This window comes from Haematobia irritans, chromosome 3 (assembly GCF_050003625.1).
Source record: "Haematobia irritans isolate KBUSLIRL chromosome 3, ASM5000362v1, whole genome shotgun sequence".
Taxonomy (NCBI): Eukaryota; Metazoa; Arthropoda; class Insecta; order Diptera; family Muscidae; genus Haematobia; species Haematobia irritans.
In genome coordinates this window covers 149,483,640-149,509,914 of record NC_134399.1, presented here as the reverse complement: position 1 = coordinate 149,509,914, position 26,275 = coordinate 149,483,640, and the positions used below count along the sequence as shown (strand labels likewise).

The following is a 26,275-nucleotide window of genomic DNA, read 5'->3' as shown; positions in this document are numbered from 1 at the left end:
AACAGACGGACGGACGGACATGCTTAGATCGACTCAGAATTTCACCACGACCCAGAATATATATACACACAGAGAAGGAATATGATCACCTCAACCATGTTTCAAGAGCAAAATGTTATTTTTGAATGGTGACCATGTAACATGTTTGTCGCAAGCATGTTATTTTCTTGAAGATCATGTGTCTGATTTCGGCAAACATATTATTTTTGGCGAGAAAAGAACATTTTTGCCATAAGCATGTTACATGGTCACCATCCAAAAATAACATTTTGCTCTTGAAACATGGTTGAGGTGATCATATTCCTTCTCTGCGTGTACTTTATGGGGTCTTAGAGAAATATTTCGATGTGTTACAAACGGAATGACAACGTTAATATACCCCCATCCTATGATGGAGGGTATAAAAAGGACGATTAAATACGTATATAATTAAGTTTAAAGTTTCTATAGAAATAAAATTTTGACAACATTTTCTAAAGAAGTTAAATTTTGACAAAATTTTCTATAGAAAAAAAAATTTGGAAAAAAATTTCTATAGAAATAAAATTTTGATTATTAATTTTGTTCGGCTTGAGGTCATAGAAACAATCGATTATTGATTTGTTTTAATATTTATTTCCAATATTTCGGTTAGTGCCACTAACCATCTTCTGGGATTTTGTATCTACATAAAATACAAAAATTAAATTACATTTAATGTTCACAAAAATCACAATTGTTATTGAAAATATATTTTATCGAAAAATAACTAACTTGAGTTCTTGTGCTGCTGTTTGTTTCGCAATTCACCGTACACTAAACTTCGTTTGTGTCGATGCTTGTTTATAATATGTCGATACATTCTGGCGCATTCTTCCGTGTCTTTTTTGAAATTCATTCTTTTGTCAGGAGAGAGATCTGTTATATTGAGCATCTCAAGAGTGTATCTTCGTCTATGATTATTCTCTTGAGCAAGTATCTCGACGTCTGTAAAGTTGGGCTTGTGTCCTGTTGTTGTACAGTGAGCTGCCAGTGCTGTTTTTTGTTCTACCGACTTGTCTGTAGCTTTATGGTCTGATTTATGCGACGAAAGTCTTGTCTTAAGTTTAGTCATTGTAGTGCCAACATATGCCATTGGACATATGTTGGACTTGTCCCCATTTAATTTTGTATACTATATTACTCTTGTCCTCACTCTTTATTTTTGACTTTGTATTGCTGAATAATTCTTTTACTGTTCTTGACGTCCGTGATGCAATTTGAATTTTGTCCTTGTTATATATGTCCGATTTTAAAAAACGTTCTGAGAAACCCTCGATGTAAGTCATGGGCTTATAGGACTTATCTTTTTTATGTTCCAGCTTTTCAGTTGTTTTATTTTTAACGCGATTAATCAGTCTGTATATTATTCTATTTGGAAACTCGTTTGCGGTCAATATTTGTTTTATTTTTATTTCATTCTCCCTGTGAAATTCTGCATCACTTATCCTTAGAACCCGATCTATAAAATTAATTGCTGTCATATGTATTATACGTTTATTGTGTTTTGAATTATAATTTGTAAGTCTTCTAGTTGCAGTTGGTTTTTGATACCAATTCGGCCTCAAATCGTTACCATCTCTCAATATGTTGCAGTCCAAATATGACAATTTGTTGTCTTTTTCAAAAATACGTAATAAAATTTTGACAAAATTTTTTATAGAAATAAAATTTTGTCAAAATTTTCTATAGAAATAAAATTTTGACAAAATTTTCTATAGAAATAAAATTTTGACAAAATTTTCTATAGAAATAACATTTTGACAATGTTTTCTATAAAAATAAAATTTTGGTAGATTATTTTTGGCTCGAGTGGCAACCATGTTTATGAACCGATATGGACCAATTGTTGTGTGATTGGGGATCGGCTATATATAACTATAGACCGATATGGACCAATTTTGGCATGGTTATTAGCGGCCTTATACTAACACCATATTCTAAATTTCAACCGGATCGGATGAATTTTGCTCCTCCAAGAGGCTCCGAAGGACAAATCTGGGGATCGATTTATATGGGGGCTATATATAATTATGGACCGATATGGACCAATTCTTGTATGGTTGTTAGAGACCATATACTAATACCACGTAACAAATTTCAACCGGATCGGATGAATTTTGCTCCTCTAAGAGACTCCGGAGGTCAAATCTGGGGATCGGCTTATATGGGGGCTATATATAATTATGGGTCGATGTGGACCAATTTTTGCATGGTTATTAGAGACCATATACTAACACCATGTACCAAATTTCAGCCGGATCGGATGAAATTTGCTTCTCTTAGAGCAATCGCAAGCCAAATTTGGGGGTCCCTTTATATGGGGGCTATACGTAAAAGTGGACCGATATGGACCAATTTTCGCATGGTTGTTAGATACCATATACTAACACCATGTACCAAATTTCAGCCTGATCGGATGAAATTTTGCTTCTTTTAGAGCAATCGCAAGCCAAATTTGGGGGTCCGTTTATATGGGGGCTATACGTAAAAGTGGACCGATATGGACCAATTTTTGCATGGTTGTCGAGGCCATATACTAACACCATGTACAAAATTTCAGCCGGATCGGATGAAATTTGCTTCTCTTAGAGCAATCGCAAGCCAAATTTTGGGGTCGTTTATATGGGGGCTATACGTAAAAATGAACCGATATGGCCCATTTGCAATACCATCCGACCTACATCAATAACAACTATTTGTGCAAAGTTTCAAGTCGATAGCTTGTTTCGTTCGGAAGTTTGCGTGATTTCAACCGACGGACGGACGGCGGGCGGACGGACATGCTCAGATCGACTCAGAATTTCACCACGACCCAGAATATATACTTTATGGGTTCTTAGAGCAATATTTCGATGTGTTACAAACGGAATGACAAAGTTAATATTCCCCCATCCTACACAGAAAAAAATTTCACGAAAAATTTTCCAATTAAAATTTTAATTGAGTTTTAAAAAATATTCAATTAAAAATTTAATTGAATCAACAAATTTTTTAATTGAAACAAAAATCAATCACAAAAATTAATAGTATCAATTAATTTTTTAATTGGATCAATTAATTTTTTAATTGACCTTCAATTAATTTTTTAATTGATATTATCATTTCTGTGATTGAAGACGTTTCAATTAAAAAATTAATTGGATCAATTAATTTCGTGATTGAATCAGAAAATTTTTTTTTGTGTGTATGGTGGTGGGTATAAAAACACAACAGTGACTAGGTAATCTTTTCGCTATTCGAAATTGCAGATCTTTAGAATATACTCCGAAACCCACTTGTCCATCCAATTTGGATCCATCAGTGTAGAAGTCTATATATCGTTTATTCCCCGAGGCCTGTGTGCACCACTCCTCACTGTTGGGAATTAGAGTTTCAAACTTTTTGTCGAAAAGTGGTTTTGCCAGTGTGTAATCCACTACGTTAGGCACATCTGGCATTTTTTGAGGACCCAACTGTGACCATACATTTTTTCCGACCACAGCGAGCCGCAGAGCCGTTGTTGCAGTTGACTGTTTGGCCAAAATGTCTAAAGGCAATAGATGCAGCATGACATTAAGGGAATTTGTTCCTGTCTTGCTGAATGCACTTGAGATACACAAGCACGCCATACGCTGAACTTTGTCTAAAGTTATCGACTGGTGAAGTGCCGGCCACTAGACTACAACACCATATAGCATTATAAGTCTAATCACTGCCGTGTATAGCCAATGCACAATTTTCGGTTTTAGTCCCCACTTTTTTCCTATTGCCGAGTACAGTGACTTTTCTATAATGACTAACTTATAATGACAATAATAAATACTTCTCGGTCATTTGTGATGATTTTTTTTTTTTTCAAAATGTAATAATAAAAAATAGAAACAAGTATGCTATTTGTTATGTGTTTATTCTGTTCTTTAGTATGTATTATTTAAAAATCCACTTTGTCGAAAACGACTGTGGCATTTATACAAAATTTAAACGAAGTAGACATAGATTTAGAAATTCTTGTTAATGAAATTATGTATAATTTTTCTGGAAGTTGAAATAAAGCATTCTACGTCAACAGTTTTAAATTTTCTTGTCGCAGTCAATTTTGTGTGGAACAATTTTTTCCAATAATTTGTGATTGCTTTCAATTGGAGTTTTTTAATAAAATATGTCTCGTCCATATAATTTACGGTCAAATCGGGAGGAACCGATATCTCCCATTCCCATTCCTATTGGAGATGGTGCGTTTAATACTACGATGGTGGAAGTCTCTGCGGAAGCCTCTGTGGAAAGCCAACTGAAAGACATTGTGGAGGGCCTTCAAAAATTGACAAGAGCAGTTGTGGCAAGTCGTGGCGACATTGCAGTATTGAAAAACCAACTCCATCAAGTCGAGGTCAGAATTGACCAGAACAATATCCAAAATGCAAACGAAAACGTTATTGCCAACAGAGAAGAGGAATCCGCAGCTGCACCCCAAGGTAATATAAATCCTCAATTGATACAAAATGAGAGAGTATCCGGACAGGATTTGCCAAATCCTGAGTTTTTAGTGAATGCAGATTCGGTTTGTAAGCTGTATGATTTGCCGCTATTCTCAGGCAATGCCGACGAATGGCCACTGTTTATAGCCAATTTTAAGGACACAACGGTCGCATTTAAATACAGTTTTCGGCAAAATTTGATGCGTCTCCAAAAATGCCTTTGTGGTCCAGCGAGAGAAGCAGTCTCTTCCATGCTTATATATCCCAACGACGTACCAAAGGTAATTGAGGAATTGGAATTCCGGTTCGGTCGACCGGATATATTGGTACGTTCGCAATTAAACAAAGTTAAACTATTTCCAAGCATCACGAAAAGGAAGATGGAACAAGTTATTACATTTTCCTCGATGGTTCGTAATGTGGTCGCATTTCTTACGTCTGCTGGATGTCAACAGCATCTTATGAGCCCAACTTTATTAGAGGAAATGATTTCCAAGCTTCCTATAGAGCAACAGTTTGAATGGACAAAGGTAGCTGCAAATATTAGACCTTTTCCAAATGTCGGCGACTTTTCTACATGGCTTGCAGATTTGGCAAAAGTAATAAGTATGATGCCGAATAATTCTAACCCGATTACACAACAAACAAACCAAATGATGGTGCTTGACAAATCGAAGAATCCGAAGTCTAGGTGTGACATTTGCAGTGGTGAGCATGCAGTCGCAAAATGCAAGCGATTTGCCGAAGAAATGTCGTTATCTTCACGGTGGAAAAATGCTAAACAGCTGAAACTATGCTTTTGCTGCCTGTACAAAGGTCATAGCTCCAATAAATGTCGGTTTAAGAAAGTTTGCGGTATAAATAATTGCAAATTATACCATCATAAGACGCTTCACGACGAAACCGATCTTCCCGAAGCAAATGCATCAAATCAGTTGCTAAATTGCAGACACCAACAGTTGCAGGCGAGTAAACTTTTTAAAATTTTACCCGTAAAATTGTCTGGCCCTTCTGGTTCTCTTACAGTGTATGCTATGTTCGATGAAGGATCGTCACTTTCCTTAATTGAAGAAAATACCGCTCGTCTCTTGGGACTAAAAGGAAAATCATCCAATCTGACTCTACAATGGTACGGGGAGAAGGTTGTCAAAGAAAAGTCTTTTCTTGTAAATTGTGAAATTGAAGGTGTGGGTAGTGGTACAGCCAAGTACTCATTGCGGAACTTACACACAGTGAAGTCATTAAATTTACCACAGCAATCCTTTTTCAAATCACATCACCCTGAATTGTCAACCTTACCGATTAACGATTACATGAACGTAACCCCAATGCTGCTGCTTGGTTTGGACAACGCCATACTTGGAGTGCCATCCACAGTCCAGCAGGCGGGATGTTTGATTGCAATGCAATGTAAACTTGGATGGCTTACCTACGGAACGATAGGTAATGATTCTGACCAGCCTATTGTTTTGCATATAAGAGAAGATGATCTTAGTAACATTGTTCAAGAATTTCTTGCAACGGAGAACTTTGGTGTAAACCCGAGTTTACCCCCACTTTTGTCAGTTGAGGAACAAATCGCTAAAGATATATTGGAGAAAACTACGAAGAGGATAGGAAATCGGTTTGAAACTGGGCTCTTATGGAAAAGTTTTCCACCGAAAATGCCACCTAGTTATGAAATGGCATATAAACGGCTAGAGGCAACTGAAAGAAAGATGTCCCACGATGTACATTATGCAGAAAGATATAAAAATGAGATTCGAAAATATATCGAAAAAGGATACGCCCAAGAACTTAGCAGCGAGGAAGTTTCTAACAAAAATTCTCCTGTATGGTACCTCCCACATTTTGGGGTGGTCAATCCCCAAAAACCTGAAAAATTACGTGTTGTTTTTGATGCTGCAGCTAAATCTTCTGGAGCGTCATTGAATTCATTTCTATTAAAAGGACCAGAGCAGGTGAAGCCCTTACTTGAAATTCTGTTGAAATTTCGTGAAGGAAATATTGCCGTTGCCGCAGATATTCGTGAAATGTTTAGCCAAGTTAAAATCCGCAAAGAAGACCAACATTCGCAAAGGTTTCTATGGAGAAATGGCGATACCAAACAGCCCATAAAACATTACGCAATGACTTCCATGACCTTTGGTGCTATATGCTCCCCATGTAGTGCAGAATACGTAAAGAATATTAATGCAGAAGAATATGCGCATGAATATCCAGAAGCATGTGCAGCTATTTTAGAGAAACATTACGTGGACGATTTTGTGGCCAGTTTTCAAACTGAAGACGAAGCTATCAAGATTTCTCAACAAGTCGTTAAAATAAACTCAATGGCGGGGTTTGAACTAAGAGGTTTTATATCAAATAGCCAAAACCTGGAAGAGATTATGAACGGTCAATCCTCACCTAGTATGGAAGAAGTCAATATGGAAAAACAAATATTGACAAGCAAAATTTTGGGAATGTATTGGAACAAATCAAGAGACGTCTTCGAGTTCAAAACAAAGTTCCACTCACTTCCCCAAGAAGTTCTCGTTGGGGAAAGACCTCCAACAAAGCGTGAACTTTTGAAAATCACGATGTCTGTATTCGATCCTTATGGTCTGATAGCAGACTTTTTATTGTATTCGAAAACTCTTGTTCAAGAGACATGGAAATTTAAAATCGATTGGGATGACCCGATTCCAAATCATATCTATAACAAATGGGATATGTGGTGGAAAGAATTTAAGAACATAGAATGTTTCCATATAAAACGCTGTTTGTCACCAACGTTATCCACCATGAAAGTACAGCTACATGTTTTTGTTGATGCAAGCCAGGAGGCATATGCAGCTGTCTGTTACTTTAAAATTGGAAATGACATTTCTTTCGTTATGGGAAAAATTAGATGTGCTCCTCTGAAACATATGAGTATTCCGCGTCTTGAACTGCAGGCTGCTGTACTAGGAGCACGCCTAAGTAAAGCTGTTGTTGATGGACATGAATGTGAGATAACATCCGTAACTTTTTGGTCTGATTCCCAAACGGTTCTCCAATGGATAAATTCGTCCAATAGGCGATTCAAATCCTTTGTTAGCCATCGCATTGCAGAAATTTTGAATCTTTCCCAACCAAATCAGTGGAGGTATGTACCAACCAACCAAAATCCAGCAGATTCTGGTACAAGAACTGTTTATCCACCGAAGTTCACGAATGAAAGTCTGTGGATAAAAGGTCCGGAATTTTTGAGAGAGAACGAAAGTTACTGGCCGCCTAATAATATCGTGCTATGCAACCCTTCTTTAGAAGAAGAAATTAAGCCAAACTATCTTATATCCACGAATCAAAAGGATTCATTGGTAAATTATCAAAAATTTTCTTCCTACATCAAATTAAAAAGGACTGTAGCATGGATACTACGATTTGCCAAACTAGCGCCGAAGAAAACCACGTATTTAATCGCCACGGAAATTGATCAAGCAGATAGAGAAATTTGTAAATGGGTTCAACTGGAACATTTTTCAGATGAGATCAATTGCTTAAGACATGGTAAGCCAATTTCCAAAAGAAGCTCCATATACAAGCTAGTTCCTTACCTGGATGTGGATGGTTTACTACGCGTTAAAGGACGTCTTGATGAAGCACTTTATTTGCCATATGGTGCACGCAGACCCATAATACTGCCTCACAGCCATTGGGTCTCACAATTAATAATGACACATTATCATATCAAAAACCATCACCAGAATATGTGTCTCACAATAAATGAATTACGTCAGAGGTACTGGATTCCACGAATCAAGACCTTATATAATAGAGTCAGAAGAAACTGCTCTGTCTGCAGGATGGATGCAGCGAAACCAACAATTCCTCAAATGGGCCAGCTGCCACCAGATCGAATAACACCATATGTTAGACCATTTACGTATACAGGAGTTGACCTCTGTGGTCCGTTCAATGTCTCAATTGGTCGTAGAAGGGAGAAAAGGTGGGCAGTAGTCTTTACGTGCTTAACGGTCAGAGCTGCCCACATTGAACTGGCACACGATTTGTCAACCGATGCCTTAATTTTGTGTCTAAGGAATTTCATTAATAGACGAGGAATTCCCATAAGACTAAGAAGTGACAACGGGACGAACTTCATTGGTGCCCAAAAACTTTTGAAGCGACATGAACGGCTTATTGATATTGACAGAATCAACGACGAAGTTGCTAACAAGAATATCGAATGGATTTTTAATTGCCCTGAAAATCCAAGCTCTGGAGGTGCTTGGGAACGTCTTATAAGAATAATAAAGAGGATTTTGTCTAAAACGCTTCAAAATGATGCTCCCAGATTGGAGACGCTTAATAGTTTATTAATTGAAGCAGAAAACATAATCAATTCCCGACCTCTTACAGAAATTCAACTATCTTCTGAGGATGATGAACCGCTTACACCTAATCATTTTTTGCTGGGGTGTTTAAACTCGACCCAAACTCCAACCAGTTCTGAAGAAAATCTATGTCTTCGCAAACAGTGGAGAATAGCCCAAAATTTAAAGGATCGTTTTTGGAGACAATGGGTGACCGAATTCCTGCCCCAACTTCTTCAAATATCAAAATGGAGAGATAAATCAAAACCCGTGAAAATAGATGATTTTGTAATCATAGTGGATGCAACAATGCCAAGAAGTCAATGGTTAAAGGGACGAATTATAAAAGTATTTCCAGCCAAAGATGGACAAGTACGTTCCGCCGAAGTAAAGACGTCGTGTGGAATTAAACGACGTCCTGTTTCAAAATTAGCTGTATTTGCTACGAATGATGGTGAATCAGCCTGATTCACGGGGGGGAGAATGTTATGTGTTTATTCTGTTCTTTAGTATGTATTATTTAAAAATCCACTTTGTCGAAAACGACTGTGGCATTTATAAAAAATTTAAACGAAGTAGACATAGATTTAGAAATTCTTTTTAATGAAATTATGTATAATTTTTCTGGAAGTTGAAATAAAGCATTCTACGTCAACACTATTATTAGGTATAATTAATAACGTTAATTAATTCGTAAAAGGGGACGGACATTTTATTTGGGGACTTAGGAATTTTTTTTTCGAATCTCCTACCATTTAAATCAATATGGGGAATCTTTATCTTAATACATATCTAATTTAAAAAATTTTGGCCAAAAATCCAAACGAAATCCTTTTAAATTGAAAACTATCATTTGCCAACTACCATTCAATTTTTAATACGTTGATTTCGCTAATTTTGCTAATAAGAACTTGTAATATAGAATAAATAAGTAAATTTATATTAATTATCCTTGTTTTTGTTTTTCAGGTTGGCAGCGGCTCAGGAAGCGGCGCTAGCAGGGCATCAACAGGGCTCCACAAGCGGGGGGCACTCGGGTCGAAGGGGAGCCCATCGCTTAGCTGATAGAATGGGTGGCCCAAAGAAAGAAGAGACACCACCTGGTGGTGGTCCCACATCATTATTTATCCTCACCGAGGATAATCCAATTAGAAAATACACACGTTTCATAATAGAATGGCCGCCCTTCGAGTACACTGTGTTATTGACAATCATTGCCAACTGCGTTGTGTTGGCATTAGAAGAACATTTGCCTGAGTGTGATAAAACAGTATTGGCCCAAAAGCTGGTAAGTTTCAAGTGCCAAAAAAGCATACAAAAACACAAAAACCCCATATTCTCCCACCACCCGCCCACCCCCTAGCCAAATAGTGAATGCAAGCCAAACCAAACACTAAAGGATATGTGGCTTGCCAGACAGTAATGAAAGCCATGTGAGCCGAAAATTTTACTTTTCTAGAAACCGCCTACGACCAGCTGTTGCAATAATTAATGTTTAATTGAATCCTTTTATGTTTGGTTTGTTGGTAAGGCTAATAAATAGAACTACATGCGGTTTTTGAGTTGATGACGGCAGTGTTAATATTGAAAAGCAAAAATCAGAGTTTTTTTCTTTTAATTTTGACAGTTAATTTGATTTCCATAAGTATTACTACACTAAAAATATATTGTCGTGAGCCCGAAGTTTTCATGTCTGTAGATATGAAATCATCACAGAATTTTGTTGTAAAATATGGGGAAACCAGAAGAACATAGATATACACTGAAAAAAAAAACACACACACACACACACACATCCAATTCCAAGGATTTTGTCCATATACCAATGACTTTGGCGTTGATTCTGAGTCAAAGAAGCGGGGAATTGAAATAAGGATACCTTGTCGACACAATTCTCTTTAAAACTTAAGTTTTACGTACTTGATTCTAGGAAACAAATTTTAAATTATTCGTTTTTTTCATCTTTTTCGTCGACAACTACAATTTCAAAATTCAGACTAGATTTCAAGTAGAAATTATGCTATGCTTTAAGTAAAAACAGCTTTAAAATAAGTTCTTTAAAGTCATCTCCTATTATTAAAGGCTCAAAAAAAGTTCACTTGGATCCAAAGATTTTGACCTTCTTTAAGGATTTTGGTATTGATTCTTCTTTACGAAATTTTTTAGGGACCTATCTGGCTTTAAATCTAGGATCAAGAAAATTAAGACCCCATAAAGTAATGGCAATATCGTCCTGAAATCTGGTGTGTTCCGGTCCATATTTTTATACCCTCCACCATAGGATGGGGGTATATTCTGGTTCGTGGTTAAATTCTGAGTCGATCTAAGCGTGTCCGTCCGTTCGTCTGTTGAAATCACGCTAACTTCCGAACGAAACAAGCTATCGACTTGAAACTTGGCACAAGTAGTTGTTATTAATGTATGTCGGATGGTATTGCAAATGGTCCACTTTTACGTAGAGCCTCCATATAAACGGACCTTCAGATTTGGCTTTCGGAGTTCTTGGAGGAGCAAAATTCATACTATTCGGTTGAAATTTGGTACATAGTGTTGGTATATGGTCTCTAACAACCATGCACAAATGGGTCCACATCGGTCCATAATTATATATATTCCCCATATAAATCGATCCCCAGATATGGCTTGCGGAGCCTCAAAGGGAATCAAATTTCATCCGATCCGGCTGAAATTTGGTACATGGTTTTCTAACAACCATGCTAAAATTGGTCCACATCGGTCCATAATTATATATAGCCCCCATATAAACCGTTCTACAGATTTAACTTCCGGAAACTCTTGGAGGAGCAAAATTCATCCGATCCGGTTCAAATTTAGTATAGTATATGGCCGTTAACAACCATACCAAAATTGGACCATATTGGTCTATAGTTATATAGCCGATCACTCAAAAATTGGTCCATATGGGTTCATAATCATGGTTGCCACTCGAGCCAAAAATAATCTACAAAAATTTTATTTCTATAGAAAATTTTGTCAAAATTTTATTTCTATAGAAAATTTTGTCAAATTTTTATTTTTATAGAAAATTTTGTCAAAAATTTATTTCTATATAAATGGTGGAGGGTACATAAGCTTCGGCCTGGCCGAACTTACGGCCGTATATACTTGTTTTTGTATAGCCCCTATTTAGACCGATTTCCCTATTGGAGTTCTTGGGCGTCTAGACACTTTAATTTTTATCCGATATGGCTGAAATTAAAAATCTAGACATATTTTAGATCCACAAAGAGTTATGTCGTATAATGGGTGTGTATCGGTCCATGTTTTGGTATAACCCGCATATAGACCGGGGGTTTCTTGAGCGTCTACACACCCCAACTTTTATACGATTTGGCTGAAATTCAAAATCTAAAGGTTTTTTAGGTGCACAAAGAATTATGTCGAATTCGATGTGCATTGGTCTACGTTTTGGTATAGCCCCCATAAAGACCGATCTCCAGATTTGACTTATTAGCCTTCTAAACACCGCAATTTTTATTCGATTTGCTTGAAATATGAAATCTGGGGTTACTTTAGGTCCACAAAGAGATATGCCGAATATGGTGTATACCAGTCCAGGTTTTGATATAGCTCCCATATAAACCGGTTCGCCGATTTGGGGTCTTGAGCACCTATATACAGCAATTTTCATGTGATTTGCCTGAAATTGCAAATCTAGAAATAAATTAGCTCCACAAAGAGGTGTGCCGAATATGGTGTGTATCAGTCCATATTTTTATATAGACCCCATATAGGCCAATCACGAGTTTTAACTTCTGGGGCTTCTATACACCGTAATTTCTGCTTGAATTTGGAAATCGGGAGATACCTTAGGTGTATTGTATTTGGGTTTTATCGATCCATGTTTTGGAAAAGCCCTTATATAGACTGATTTCCCGAAATTCGAAATCTAGTGGTATTTTAGGTCCACAATAACATGTGGACCAGATTTGGTTTACAGCGGTCTAATAGACGATAAGTTTATCGACTTTGAATCTAATAAAAACTCTTTGGCATGGTTTGGATTACGGTTGCCATAAATAATCTACCAAAATTTGAAGAACATTTTACCAAAAGTCTTCCAAATTTAAAAGAAACAAGTAAGGAAAGTCTAAAGTCGGGCGGGGCCGACTATATTATACCCTGCCCCACTTTGTAGATCTAAATTTTCGATACCATATCACATCCGTCAAATGTGTTGGGTGCTATATATAAAGGATTGTCCCAAATACATACATTTAAATATCACTCGATTTGGACAAAATTTGGATAGACTTCTATAAAATCTATAGACTCAAAATTTAAGTCTAATAATGTACTAGGGTGGAACACAATGTTAGTAAAAAAATAATGGAAACGTTTAAATCTGAAGCAATTTTAAGGAAACTTCGCAAAAGTTTATTTATGGTTTATCGCTCGATATATATATGTATCAGAAGTTTAGGAAAATTAGAGTAATTTTTACAACTTTTCGACTAAGCAGTGGCGATTTTACAAGGAAAATGTTGGTATTTTGACAATTTTTTTTCGAAATCAGAAAAACATATATATGGGAGCTATATCTAAATCTAAACCGATTTCAACCAAATTTGGCACGTGTAGCAACAATGCTAATTCTACTCCCTGTGCAAAATTTCAACTAAATCGGAGAAAAAAATTGGCCTCTGTGGTCATATGAGTGTAAATCGGCCGAAAGCTATATATTGGAGCTATATCTAAATCTGAACCTATTTTAACCAAATTTGGCACGCATAGTTACAATGCTAATTCTACTCCCTGTGCAAAATTTCAACTAAATCGGAGCCAAAAATTTTCCTCTGTGGTCATATGAGTGTAAATCGGCCGAAAGCTATATATTGGAGCTATATCTAAATCTGAACCGATTTCAACCAAATTTGGCACGCATAGCTACAATGCTAATTCTACTCCCTGTGCAAAATTTCAACCAAATTGGGGTAAAACTCTGGCTTCTGGGACCATATTAGTCCATATCGGGCGAAAGATATATATGGGAGCTATATCTAAATCTGAACCGATTTCTTCCAAAATCAATAGGGATCTATTCTGAGCCAAAACACATACTTGTGCCAAATTTGAAGTCGATTGGACTAAAACTGCGACCTAGACTTTGATTACAAAAATGTGTTCACGGACAGACGGACATCGCTATATCGACTCAAGAGCCCACCCTGAGTATTTTTGCCAAAGACACCATGTGTCTATCTCGTCTCCTTCTGGGTGTTGCAAACATATGCACTAACTTATAATACCCTGTTCCACAGTGTGGCGCAGGGTATAAAAATCGGGCTGCCACCTAACCTAACTACAAAAATGAAATTTTTATACCCTGCTCCACACTGTGGAACAGGGTATTATAAGTTAGCGCATATGTTTGCAACACCCAGAAGGAGACGAGATAGACACATGGTGTCTTTGGCAAAAATGCTCAGGGTGGGCTCATGAGTCGATATAGCGATGTCCGTCTATCCGTCTGTCCGTGAACACATTTTTGTAATCAAAGTCTAGGTCGCAGTTTTAGTCCAATCGACTTCAAATTTGGCACAAGTATGTGTTTTGGCTCAGAATAGATACCTATTGATTTTGAAAGAAATCGGTTCAGATTTAGATATAGCTCCCATATATATATTTCGCCCGATATGGACTTATATGGCCCCAGAAGCCAGAGTTTTGACCCAATTTGGTTGAAATTTTGCACTAGGAGTACAACTAGTAGTATAGTCATGTGTGCCAAATTTGAGTGCAATCGGTTCAGATTTAGATATAGCTCCCATATATATCTTTCGCCCGATATGGACTAATACGGTCCCAGAAGCCAGAGTTTTACCCCAATTGGGTTGAAATTTTGCACAGGGAGTAGAATTAGCATTGTAGCTATGCGTGCCGAATTTGGTTGAAATCGGTTCAGATTTAGATATAGCTCCCATATATAGCTTTCGCCCGATTTACACTCATATGACCACAGAGGCTAATTTTTTGCTCCGATTTAGTTGAAATTTTGCACAGCGAGTAGAATTAGCATTGTAGCTATGCGTGCAAAATTTGGTTGAAATCGGTTCAGATTTAGATATAGCACCAAAATATAGCTTTCGGCCGATTTACACTCATATGACCACAGAGGCCAATTTTTTGGTCCGATTTAGTTGAAATTTTGCACAAGGAGTAGAATTAGCATTGTAGCTATGCGTGCCAAAGTTGGTTGAAATCGGTTCAGATTTAGATATATCTCCCATATATAGCTTTCGCCCGATTTACACTCATATGACCACAGAGGCCAATTTTTTGGTCCGATTTAGTTGAAATTTTGCACAAGGAGTAGAATTAGCATTGTTGCTATGCGTGCCAAATTTGGTTGAAATCGGTGCAGATTTAGATATATCTCCCATATATAGCTTTCGCGCGATTTACACTCATATGACCACAGAGGCCAATTTTTAACTCCGATTTAGTTGAAATTTTGCACAGGGAGTAGAATTAGCATTGTTGCTATGCGCGCCAAATTTGGTTGAAATCGGTTCAGATTTAGATATAGCTCCCATATATATGTTTTTCTATTTTCGACAAAAATGGTCAAAATACCGCAATTTTCCTTGTAAAATCGCCACTGCTTAGTCGAAAAGTTGTAAAGATGACTCTAATTTTCCCAAACTTCTAATACATATATATCGAGTGATAAATCATAAATAAACTTTTTCGAAGTTTCCTTAAAATTGCTTCAGATTTAAACGTTTCCCTTATTTTTTACTAACATTGTGTTCCACCCTAGTGCATTAGCCGACTTAAAATTTGAATCTATAGATTTTGTAGAAGTCTATCAAATTCTTCCAGATCGAGTGATATTTAAATGTATGTATTTGGGACAAACCTTTATATATAGCCCCAACACATTTGACGGATGTGATACGGAATCGAAAATTTAGATCTACAAAGTGGTGCAGGGGATAATATAGTCGGCACCGCCCGACTTTAGACTTTCCTTACTTGTTGTAGTTAGGTTAGGTGGAAAGCCCAATGCATCAGGCTCAATTAGACTATTCAGTCCATTGTGATACCACAGTGGTGAATTTCTCTCTTATCACTGAGTGCTGCCCGTTTCCATGTTAAGCTCAATGACAAGGGACCTCCTTTTTATAGCCGAGTCCGAACGGCATTCCACTTACACTGAAAAAAAAGCATACCCGGTTCCAAAGATTTTGTCTTTACTTTAAAAATTTTGGTATTGTTTCCGAGCCAAAGAAGCGGAGAATACAAGTAAGGATACTTTTAAGACACAATTCTCTTTTAAATTTAGGTTTTGTGTACTTGCTTCTAGGAAGCAAATTTTAATTTTTCGCTTTTTCAGCTTTTTTTCTTCATATGCTATCAAAGTCCTTTAAAAACGAGTTAACGACAACTTTATTTTCCAAATTAAGACTTGACTTCCAGTAGAAATTATGATATGTTTCAAGTATTAAATGTCTTTAAAATGAAGTGTTGAAAAACATGTCCTATATTTGAGCGATTTTTTGCTTTGTAGTCAAGATGCAAAAAGGCAACAAATTTAAAGACAATTTCATTAAATGTAAAGAATTTTTCTGAGTTATTAAAGTCAAGTTGACCTTAGCCCAAAAATTTTTTCTTTCATGTTATGATACCCATTTTTAAATGAAATCACGTAATTATAGGGATAATACGACTTCATTGAAAAGTTTATCGACTTTTGGACAAGGAAAAAAACTTTATAGTAGAGAATTGCGTCTTCCGTGCTAAGCAAAATTTGCATTCGTATTTTAAAGACATGAAATCTTTAACCTCACGACAATATTTTTTCAGTGTAGAGAAGCTTTGAAACCCTCAGAAATGTCGCCAGCATTACTGGGGTGAAATCCACCGCTGAAAAACTTTTTGGTGTTCGGCCGATGCAGGAATCGAACCCACGAGGCGGTCAAGCTAACCATTGCACCACGGTGGCTCCCAAATTTTTGTAGTTAGTATGAAAAAATTTTGTTTTAGAAGTGCGACAGTTTTTGAATGTAAAAATATACTTTGAACTGTAAGTGTGTGGAATTTTAGATGTTTTTTTCAACAAAAAGAGAGTACTTACTAACAATGGACTTTGATAGTATGATCTAATATTAAATTTACGTTCTTGAAGATATTGAATTTAAAGAAAATTTTGACAAATTTATTTGTATAGATTTTTTTTTTTTAAATTTTATTTCTCTAGAAAATTTTGTTAAAATTTTATTTCTGTAAACAATTTTGTCAATTTTTTATTTCTATTGAAAAATTTTCAAAATTTTATTTCTGTCGAAAATCTTATCAAAACTTTATTTCTATGGAAAATTTTGGCAAAATTTTACTTCTATAGAAAATTTTGGTAAAATTTTATTTCCATAGAAAATTTTGTCAAAATTTAATTTCTATAGAAAATTTTGGTAATATTATTGCTATAGAAAATTTTGGTAATATTTTATTTCCATAGAAAATTTTGGCAAAATTTTATTTCTATAGAAAATTTTGTCAAAATCTTATTTTTATGGAACGTTTTGTTAAAATTTTATTTGTATAAAAAATCATTTGTAAAAATTTTTGTAAAAATTTTCTTTCTATAGAAAATTTTTTGAAAATTTTCTCTGGAAAATTTTGTCAAAATTTTATTTCTATAACTAAGTTTGTCAAAATTTTATTTCTAACTCTCAGATAAAGGTGAATAGTTTAAAATATGTATCAAAACATTAAGAATTCTACCACTCTAGCAATTACTAAAAAATCTAACGTTTTTATTAGAATTCTACCAACTGTGGCAACCCAGCAAAAAAGCGTCGCCAAAAAAGTAATGAAAATGTTCTTTTTGGATCCGAAAGTGGTGCACAATTCACGCAGAAGTGATGAATTTAACATTGGCTTGTCAGAGGACGGAAGTCCTCCATTTCAACAGCCGTTGCACTGAATTTGCATCACTTCTTTAGGTGTGATCCGAATTCAATGTTTTGGATGTAAATTTAAAAATTCTGTGATATTTTGTCAAATAAATATTTTTTATAATTTTTTTATAATTTTTTTATAATTTTTTGTCGGAAACGTTTCACCTCAAATATTTTCAAAAATTCACAATTTTGTCAGATTGGATTAAGCATTTTTTCCAACAAAATTTAAATGTACCATTTTACGAATTCTTACTCTGTTTTTAACCTATTTGAGACAAAAAAATAAAATTATCCATTAAAAGTATGAAAAAGTCAAGTTATAAAAAATTGAATTAAAAGAACTTCTTGGGTAGTAAAGAACATCATTGGGAATGCATCTTCTGGAAGTGCTTTTAAAGTTGTGTCTTTGGAAGAACTTCCAAATTTTTTTGCTGGGAACCGTATATGATATTAAAATTTTCAGGACATAAAATTTTTGGGCTTATGACAATATTTTTTTTCAGTATTGAAATATTATTTTGAGAAAACTCTTTAACATAATGCCACAACATTTTGTGTTTAGTTTAAACGAATTTGCAGATTTTTCTAATATTTGTACTCCTTATTTTTTTTTCAGGAAAAAACGGAGACCTATTTTTTATGCATTTTCTGTGTAGAAGCATCGCTCAAGATCCTTGCCTTAGGTCTAGTTTTGCATAAACACTCCTACCTCAGGAATATTTGGAACATCATGGATTTCTTTGTAGTAGTGACGGGGTAAGTTGGTTATGCACAGTGTTTCACATTTGATAACGTTTTTCCTGTATTTTGATTTTCGATTTTTGTTTCGTTTCGTTTAAATGTCTGCGCTTCTGTTTTCTAATTTCTGTGGTCAAATCTGAAAATTTGCCATGAACATAAATTTTGGCCAAGAAAAAATATTACAAAAAAAAAACCAAAATAATTTTAATTTCTGATTTGTTTTGATTTTGTGAGTGTTTGTGTGTTGTTAACCTACAACTCTCCATCTCTGAGTCTGCGTTTTTTGAAAAATCGATACTTTTTCTTTTACTTCTTTTTTTCCTTTAAAGAAACATTTTTTCAAACTTCACAAACATTTTTTGTTTGGTTTTATTTCGAGCCGTTTCTAACGCTTTCTTTCTTCTCTCTTACTGTCTCTTGTTTTTTGTTTGGTCAATGATCGATCGATCCTCTTTGTTGTTGTTCTTTATCCGTCTATCTTTTTTGTTTGTATTGGTTTCTATTTCCATTTCCTGTTTGACTTTAACTCTACGTATTATTAAATGTGCATATATTGTGTTTATTTATTTTCTTTAACTTCCTTTTGTTTTGTGTTTCTTTTTAAATTTCGTTTATTTTATATTTGCGCATTTTGTTTTTTTATTTTCATTTCGTTTTCTTTTTATAATTTTCACAACTTTATCTCGACGCGTGGTTGATTCCGTAAAAAAAAAAACAATTTGACCGCATATCCTTGATGGGACATCCACTCTCTCTCATACACACACATCCACCCCATTAGTGCCATGACAATCTTTGCCGAGGCCAACATAGATGTCGATCTGCGTATGTTGAGATCGTTTCGTGTCTTAAGGCCCTTGAAACTTGTTTCAAGAATTCCAAGTAAGCTTCAAATTCAATTAACTTCAAACTACGATTATCAAAATTTATGTGTAGTGGATCTACATTAGTTTTGAAAATTTCAATGAAATCTAGGACATCTTTAACCTAGGCTAGTTTTCATATAAATATCTAATTATTTTTTTTTTAATATTTTCTCATAAATGTCTAGAAAAAAAAACCGCTAGGGTATTTCTAGTTAAACATCCGTCTACAGTCTAGTTACATCTTAATTTTCTATCTCGTCGTTTATTCTTCTCAAGGATGAAATATACGTATATGTCTTACTTCAGTCATGGTAAACATATTATCTTATGAAAAAAGTTTAGACTTTTAGATAGTTTTTTTTTAACATTTTCATTTTTGATTTTATTCCAACCTTATTTTTAATATCTGCCAAATAGGATGTGTGTAACACTTATGTATTTTTTTATATCTTATTTACATTTAAATATTTATCCACAATTAGAGTGTAGTTTAAAACGAACAACAATTTGAGTTAACCCTTAAAGGCGCACTGTATCTTTTAGGATACAACCAGAAAAAAATTCTTACCTATTAAAATTTTAACCGAATTTTACGAAATCAAATCTGTTATATTTAAAACACCATAGCGGTATTTCTTAAAAAATTTCGGAAAATTGGTAGTACTTCTGAGTAATCGGCAGTCAAAAGTGAAAATCAAATTTTGACCAAAAATTCAAAAAACTGCAAATTTTAAATTAAATGGTATTTAACAGACTTGACAGTAATATTGGTAAAAAAAATTGTGTATTGTAAATAAAAACTCAGTTTAATGCGCACTGTAATTTTTAGGATACACCACTATTAAAAAAAAACACATATTTTTTTTTTTTTTTTTGAAATCGGTGATCTTCCGCTTTTAAGGGTAGTTATAAAAATTTAAAAAAAAAATCTACTACAATTTTTATACAAATTTTCAAAATTTTTGCTATAAATGGTATGGTAAAATACGAATTTAGATGAAAATTATGCAATGGAATGAGTCCAAGACGTGTTCTAAAGTGTAAATTTACCTCGTTAATGACCTTCCATATTAAAGTGGTGGGGCCCAAATTATCCCAGACTAGTTCATGGGGATCTGTAATCCTGTAATCGTACTAAGATGTCTCAAGACGTGTGGTTTGGAATGCGTTTAATAGATGCACAAAAAAATTTAACGAAATTAAAGCGTTAATTGATTTTTAAAAAATATTCAATTCAAAGTTTAATTGAATCAACAAATTTTTTAATTAACAGAAAAAAAAAAAACAATCACAAAAATTAATTAATGACAAACCCATATTAAAGTGACCGGTCCCTTCCATACGTTTTGACCAGAACTAGGACTGTTCCATACACACCAGGAACTAGTCGTGTACCAGTGCTAGGTTTGACCCATTTCCCGTAGAGTAATTAGGAATAGGTAATTATACAGAAAAAAGTTCTAGAGCAGGTTTTGCACAGTGGGCACGGGTGTCCTATATTGTAACTTCGTGCAAACTAAGTTTCTTTTTGATAAAAATCGATATTTCTGTGATGCTTTCGAATATAGCAACCACTTGGATTTATAGTACTCATCAAGAGCTTTCATTTGATACCAAAAAATCTAGAGCAGGTATTGCACAGTGGGCCCGCGTGCACTATATTTTAAATTCTGACATATTAATTATATTTTTGATAAAAATCGATATTTCTATGATGCTTTCGAACATGAGAACCACTTGCGTTTATAGTACTCGTCAAGAGCTTTCATTTGATACCAAAAAATCTAGAGCAGGTTTTGCACAGTGGGCGCTGGTGCGATATTTTCTAAAATTTCGCAAATTAATTTTACTTTTGCTTAAAACAATTTTTTTTGGGAAACTTTCGAAAATAAAAACCACTTGCATTTCTAGTACTCATCAAGAGTTTTCATTTGATACCAAACACCGTAGAGCAGGTGTTGCACAGTGGGCCAATGTGCACTTTTTTTGAAATTCTAAAAAAGTAATTTTCTTTTTTATAAAAATCGATATTTTTATGATGCTTTCGAATATAACAACCACTTGGATTTATAGTACTCATCAAGAGCCTTCATTTGATACCAAGTAGGTATTGCACAGTGGGCGTAGTTTAACTTTATTTCAAGTTGGACAAACTGACTTTTAAAATATAGCTGCAAAACTAACATTTATGGGACGCTTTCGAACATGACAACCACTTGCATTTATAGTACTTGTCAAGACCTTTCGTTTAATACCAAAATATTTTGCGCAAATATGTTGGAAAGTGCTGATTTTCATTAAATATTTTATCTCCCCAAATTGTAATTAACCCATTAGGTGCGCAGGCAAAAACTACCTGGTTTGTGTCTCGACTAGTTAAATTTACAATTTATCTTCACGCACATAAGTTTCCTTTGAAAATTGCAGGGGTGTGAGGGGTTGTTTGATGACAGATATTCTCCCAAGCAGATCAGTTCAATCAGTACGCTTCCCGAAGATAAATTTATAGATTCTATCTATGAAAACTAGATCAGATTCTGGATTTATTAGAACCAAGTTTGTTTAAGTATTAGAGAAATCATAAACATATCGTGTAAATTATGAAATAAAGCTTTGCTTTGAAATGATTACGAGGAGCAAAATCTGGAAATTTTACTTTTTTGGAGTCTAAAATACCAGTATACTTACATTTTCGGGCAAATCGGATAAAAATTACGGTTTCTAGATGCCCAAGGAGTTAAATCGGTAGATCGGTCTATATGGGGGTTATACTAAAACATGGTTCGATACACACCATATTTGGCAGACATATTTGTGGTCCTAAAATACTTAGGTTTCCAATTTAAGGCAAAGTGCATAAAAACTACAGATTCTGGCAGTCCAAGAAATAAATTCGGGAGGTAGGTCTATATGGGAGCTATACCAAAACATAGACCAATTCTCACCATTTCCGACACACCTCTTAAAGGTCCTCAAATACCTCTAGAATTCAAATTTCAGACAAATTGGGTAAAAACTACGAATTCTACAAGCCCATGAAAAAAAATCGGGAGATCAGTCTATAAAAGGGCTATACAAAAACATGGACCGATACGCACACCCTTTCCTAAAATACCTCTAGATTTCTAATTTCTGGCAAATTGGGTAAAAACTACGGATTCTAGAAGCCCAAGAAGTAACCTCGGGACATCGGTCTATATGGGAGCTACACCAAAACATGGACCGATACACCCCATTTTCGACACACCAACTTTTATATCCTCCACCATAGGATGGGGGTATATTAACTTTGTCATTCCGTTTGTAACACATCGAAATATTGCTCTAAGACCCCATTCAAAAACCATGCAAAAATTGGTCCACATCGGTCAATAATTATATATAGCCCCCATATAAACCGATCCCCCGATTAGGCTTGCGGAGCCTCTAAGAGAAGCAAATTTCATCCGATCCGGCTGAAATTTGGTACATGGTGTTAGTCTATAGTCTCTAATAACCATGCAAAAATTGGTCCACATTGGTCAATAATTATATATAGCCCCCATATAAACCGATCCCCAGATTTGACCTCCGGAGCCTCTTGGAAGACCAAAATTCATCTAATTCAGTTGATATTTGGTACGTGGTGTTAATATATGGCTTCAAACACCCATGCAACAATTGGTCGAAATCGGTCCATAGTTATATATAGCCCCCATATAAACTGATCCCCAGATTTGACCCTTGGAAGAGCAAAGTTCATCCGATTCGGTTGAAATTTGGTACATGATGTTAGTATATGGTATTCAACAACCATACAGGAATTGGTTCATATAAGTCCATTATTATATATAACCCCCATATAAACCGATCCCCAGATTTGACCTCCGTTGCCTTTTGGAGAAGCATAATACATCCGATCTGGTTGAAATTTGGTACGTGGTGGTAGTATATGATATATAACAACCAATGCAAAAGTGGTCCATATCAGTCCATAGTCACATATAGCCCCCATATAAACCGATCCCTCGATTTGGTTTTGGCGCCTCTTGGTATATTGTGCTAGTATATGGCCGTTAACAACCACGCCTAACTAGTTCCATATCGGTCTATAGTTATATATAGCCCTTAGAAAAATCGATCCCCAATCGCACAAAAATTGGTCCATATCAAGTTCATAATTGTATACAGCCCCCATATAAGCGACCCCCATATTCCAATTCAATGTACCGTGCAAAAGTCCATATCGATTCGTAATTATTTGTAGACTTACCTACACATTCCTTTTTTGTCTAATATATACCACGTATGGACTAACTCACAATTTAGAAAACGATTTAAGATACCACAACCCAATTAATTCAATTCTGGATGACAGTCTTTCGTAAAAGTTTCTACGCTATCCATGGTGGAGGGTACATAAGATTCGGCCTGGCCGAATTTACGGCCATATATATTTGTTAGTCTTAAAATACCTCTAGATTTCCAATTTCAGGCAAATTGGATTGTAAGTACAGTTTATAGACGCCCAAGAAGCAAAATCGGGAAATCGGTCCACATGGGGGCTATACCAAAACATGGACCGATACTGACCATTGTTGACACATCTCTTTATGATCCCAAAATACCTCTAGATTTCCAATTTCAGGCAAATCGGATTGTAAATATAGTTTCTAGACGCCCAAGAAGTAAAATCGGGAGGTCGGTCTATATGGAGAATATACCCCCATTTTCGACACACCAATTTGTGGTCCTAAAATAACAGGTTGGCTGATAAGTCCCCGGTCTAACAAAGAAAAACACATTTTTTTGTCACAAATCGTTTTTATTATTCAACATAGTTCCCTTCAAGAGCGATACAACGATTATAACGACCTTCCAATTTTTTAATACCATTTTGGTAGTACTCCTTCGGTTTTGCTTCAAAATAGGCCTCAGTTTCGGCGATCACCTCTTCATTGCAGCCAAATTTTTTCCCTGCGAGCATCCTTTTGAGGTGTGAGAACAAGAAAAAGTCGATGGGGGCCAGATCTGGAGAATACAATGGGTGGGGAAGCAATTCGAAGCCCAATTCATGCATTTTTGCCATCCATCTCAATGACTTGTGGCACGGTGCGTTGTCTTGGTTGAACAACACTTTTTTCTTCTGCATATGGGGCCGTTTTACCGCGATTTCGACCTTCAAACGCTCCAATAACGCCATATAATGGTCACTGTTGATCGTTTTTCCCTTCTCAAGATAATCGATAAAAATTATTCCATGCGCATCCCAAAAAACAGAGGCCACTACTTTGCCAGCGGACTTTTGAGTCTTTCCACGCTTCGGAGACGGTTCACCGGTCGCTGTCCACTCAGCCGACTGTCGATTGGACTCAGGAGTGTAGTGATGGAGCCATGTTTCATCCATTGTCACATATCGACGGAAAAACTCGGCTGTATTACGAGTTAACAGCTGCAAACACCGCTCAGAATCATCAATACGTCGTTGTTTTTGGTCAAATGTGAGCTCGCGCGGCACCCATTTTGCATATCCAAATATTGATGAATGATATGACCAACACGTTCCTTTGATATCTTTAAGGCCTCTGCTATCTCGATCAACTTCATTTTACGGTCATTCAAAATCATTTTGTCGATTTTTTTTGATGTTTTCGTCGGTAACTACCTATTTCGGGCGTCCACTGCGTTCACCGTCCTCGGTGCTCATTTCACCACGCTTGAATTTTGCATACCATATTACAGACGTCAAATTTTGACACGAATCATTTGAAGGTTGGTCTATATACAAATAATATGAATTTAATACTAGCGACGCGATCGATGTGTCAGACAGGGGACTTATCAGCCAACCTGTTGCCTCTAGATTTTCAATTTCAGGCAAATCGGATAAAAACTACGGGTTTTAAAAGCCTAAGACGCCAAATCTGGACTATATCAAAACTTGGACCGATATAGCCCATCTTCGAACTTGACCTTTCTGCAAACAAAAAACGTATCTGTGCCAAATTTCTGGACGATAGCGCCGTTATTGAAGGCTGTAGCGTGATTACAACAGACAGACAGACGGACATGCTTATATCGTCTTAGAATTTCTCCCTGATCAAGAATATATATACTTTATATAGTCGGAAATCGATATTTCGATGTGTTACAAATGGAATGAAAAACTTATTATACCCCCGTCACCATTCTATGGTGGTGGATATAAAAAATATTCATTTCAGAAAATTAATTGATTCAACAAATTTTTTATTTGAGACAAAAATCAATCACAAAAATTAATAGTATAAATTTATTTTTTTAATTGACTTTCAATTAATTTTTTTAATTGACTTCAATTAATTTTTTAATTGATACTATCATTTGTGAGATTGAAAACATTTCAATTAAAAAATAATTGGATCACTTAATTCCATGATTGAATCACAATTTTTTTTTTATGTAGAAATAATATAGAAAAAGAAACCAAAGGGGTTCCAATATATACGTTTTAGGGGTGGCTGATATGTAATGCGATAAGGGAAACCGCTATATTTTTATACCCTGTGCCACACTGTGGAACAGGGTATTATAAGTTAGTGCATATTTTTGTAACACCCAGAAGGAGACGAGATAGACACATGGTGTCTTTGTCAATAATGCTCAGGGTGGGTCCCTGAGTCGATATAACCATGTCCGTCTGTCCGTCCGTCCGTCCGTCTGTCTGTGAACACATTTTTGTGATCAAAGTCTAGGTCGCAATTTAAGTCCAATCGCCTTCAAATTTGGCACATGTTCCTAATTTGGATCAGAATAGAACCCTATTGATTTTGGAAATCGGTTCAGATTTAGATATAGCTCCCATATATATATTTCGCCCGATATGAACTAATATGGACCCAGCAGCCAGAGTTTTATACCGATTTGCTTGAAGTTTTGTACAAACATAATACTTAGTCGTATAGTCA

General features: G+C 35.5%; 2 protein-coding genes across 2 annotated transcripts in view; both read left to right on the top strand.

Moving 5' to 3' along the window:
• Positions 1-4,249: 4,249 nt before the first annotated feature.
• On the top strand, positions 4,250-8,990 carry LOC142231241 (uncharacterized). The gene is made up of 3 exons (XM_075301859.1): positions 4,250-8,241; positions 8,305-8,919; positions 8,981-8,990. Exons 1-3 carry the CDS (start codon positions 4,250-4,252, stop codon positions 8,988-8,990), a joined length of 4,617 nt encoding a protein of 1,538 aa, XP_075157974.1.
• An 801-nt stretch (positions 8,991-9,791) lies between these two features.
• cac (calcium voltage-gated channel subunit cacophony) overlaps positions 9,792-26,275 on the top strand; it is a 289,864-nt gene continuing 273,380 nt past the window's right edge. The window contains exons 1-2 of the mRNA XM_075299357.1: positions 9,792-10,103; positions 18,359-18,498. Of these exons, the coding sequence (XP_075155472.1) occupies positions 9,885-10,103; positions 18,359-18,498 (359 nt within the window). The 5' untranslated portion in view covers positions 9,792-9,884. The remainder of the gene's footprint in view (positions 10,104-18,358; positions 18,499-26,275) is intronic.

Bases quoted from the DNA above. Each gene is read 5' to 3' on its own strand.
- LOC142231241 (XM_075301859.1), top strand. From the start codon at position 4,250: ATGGTGGAAGTCTCTGCGGAAGCCTCTGTGGAAAGCCAACTGAAAGAC. The intron at 8,242-8,304 runs GTACTGGATTCC...CTCTGTCTGCAG, and splicing joins ATAAATGAATTACGTCAGAG to GATGGATGCAGCGAAACCAA.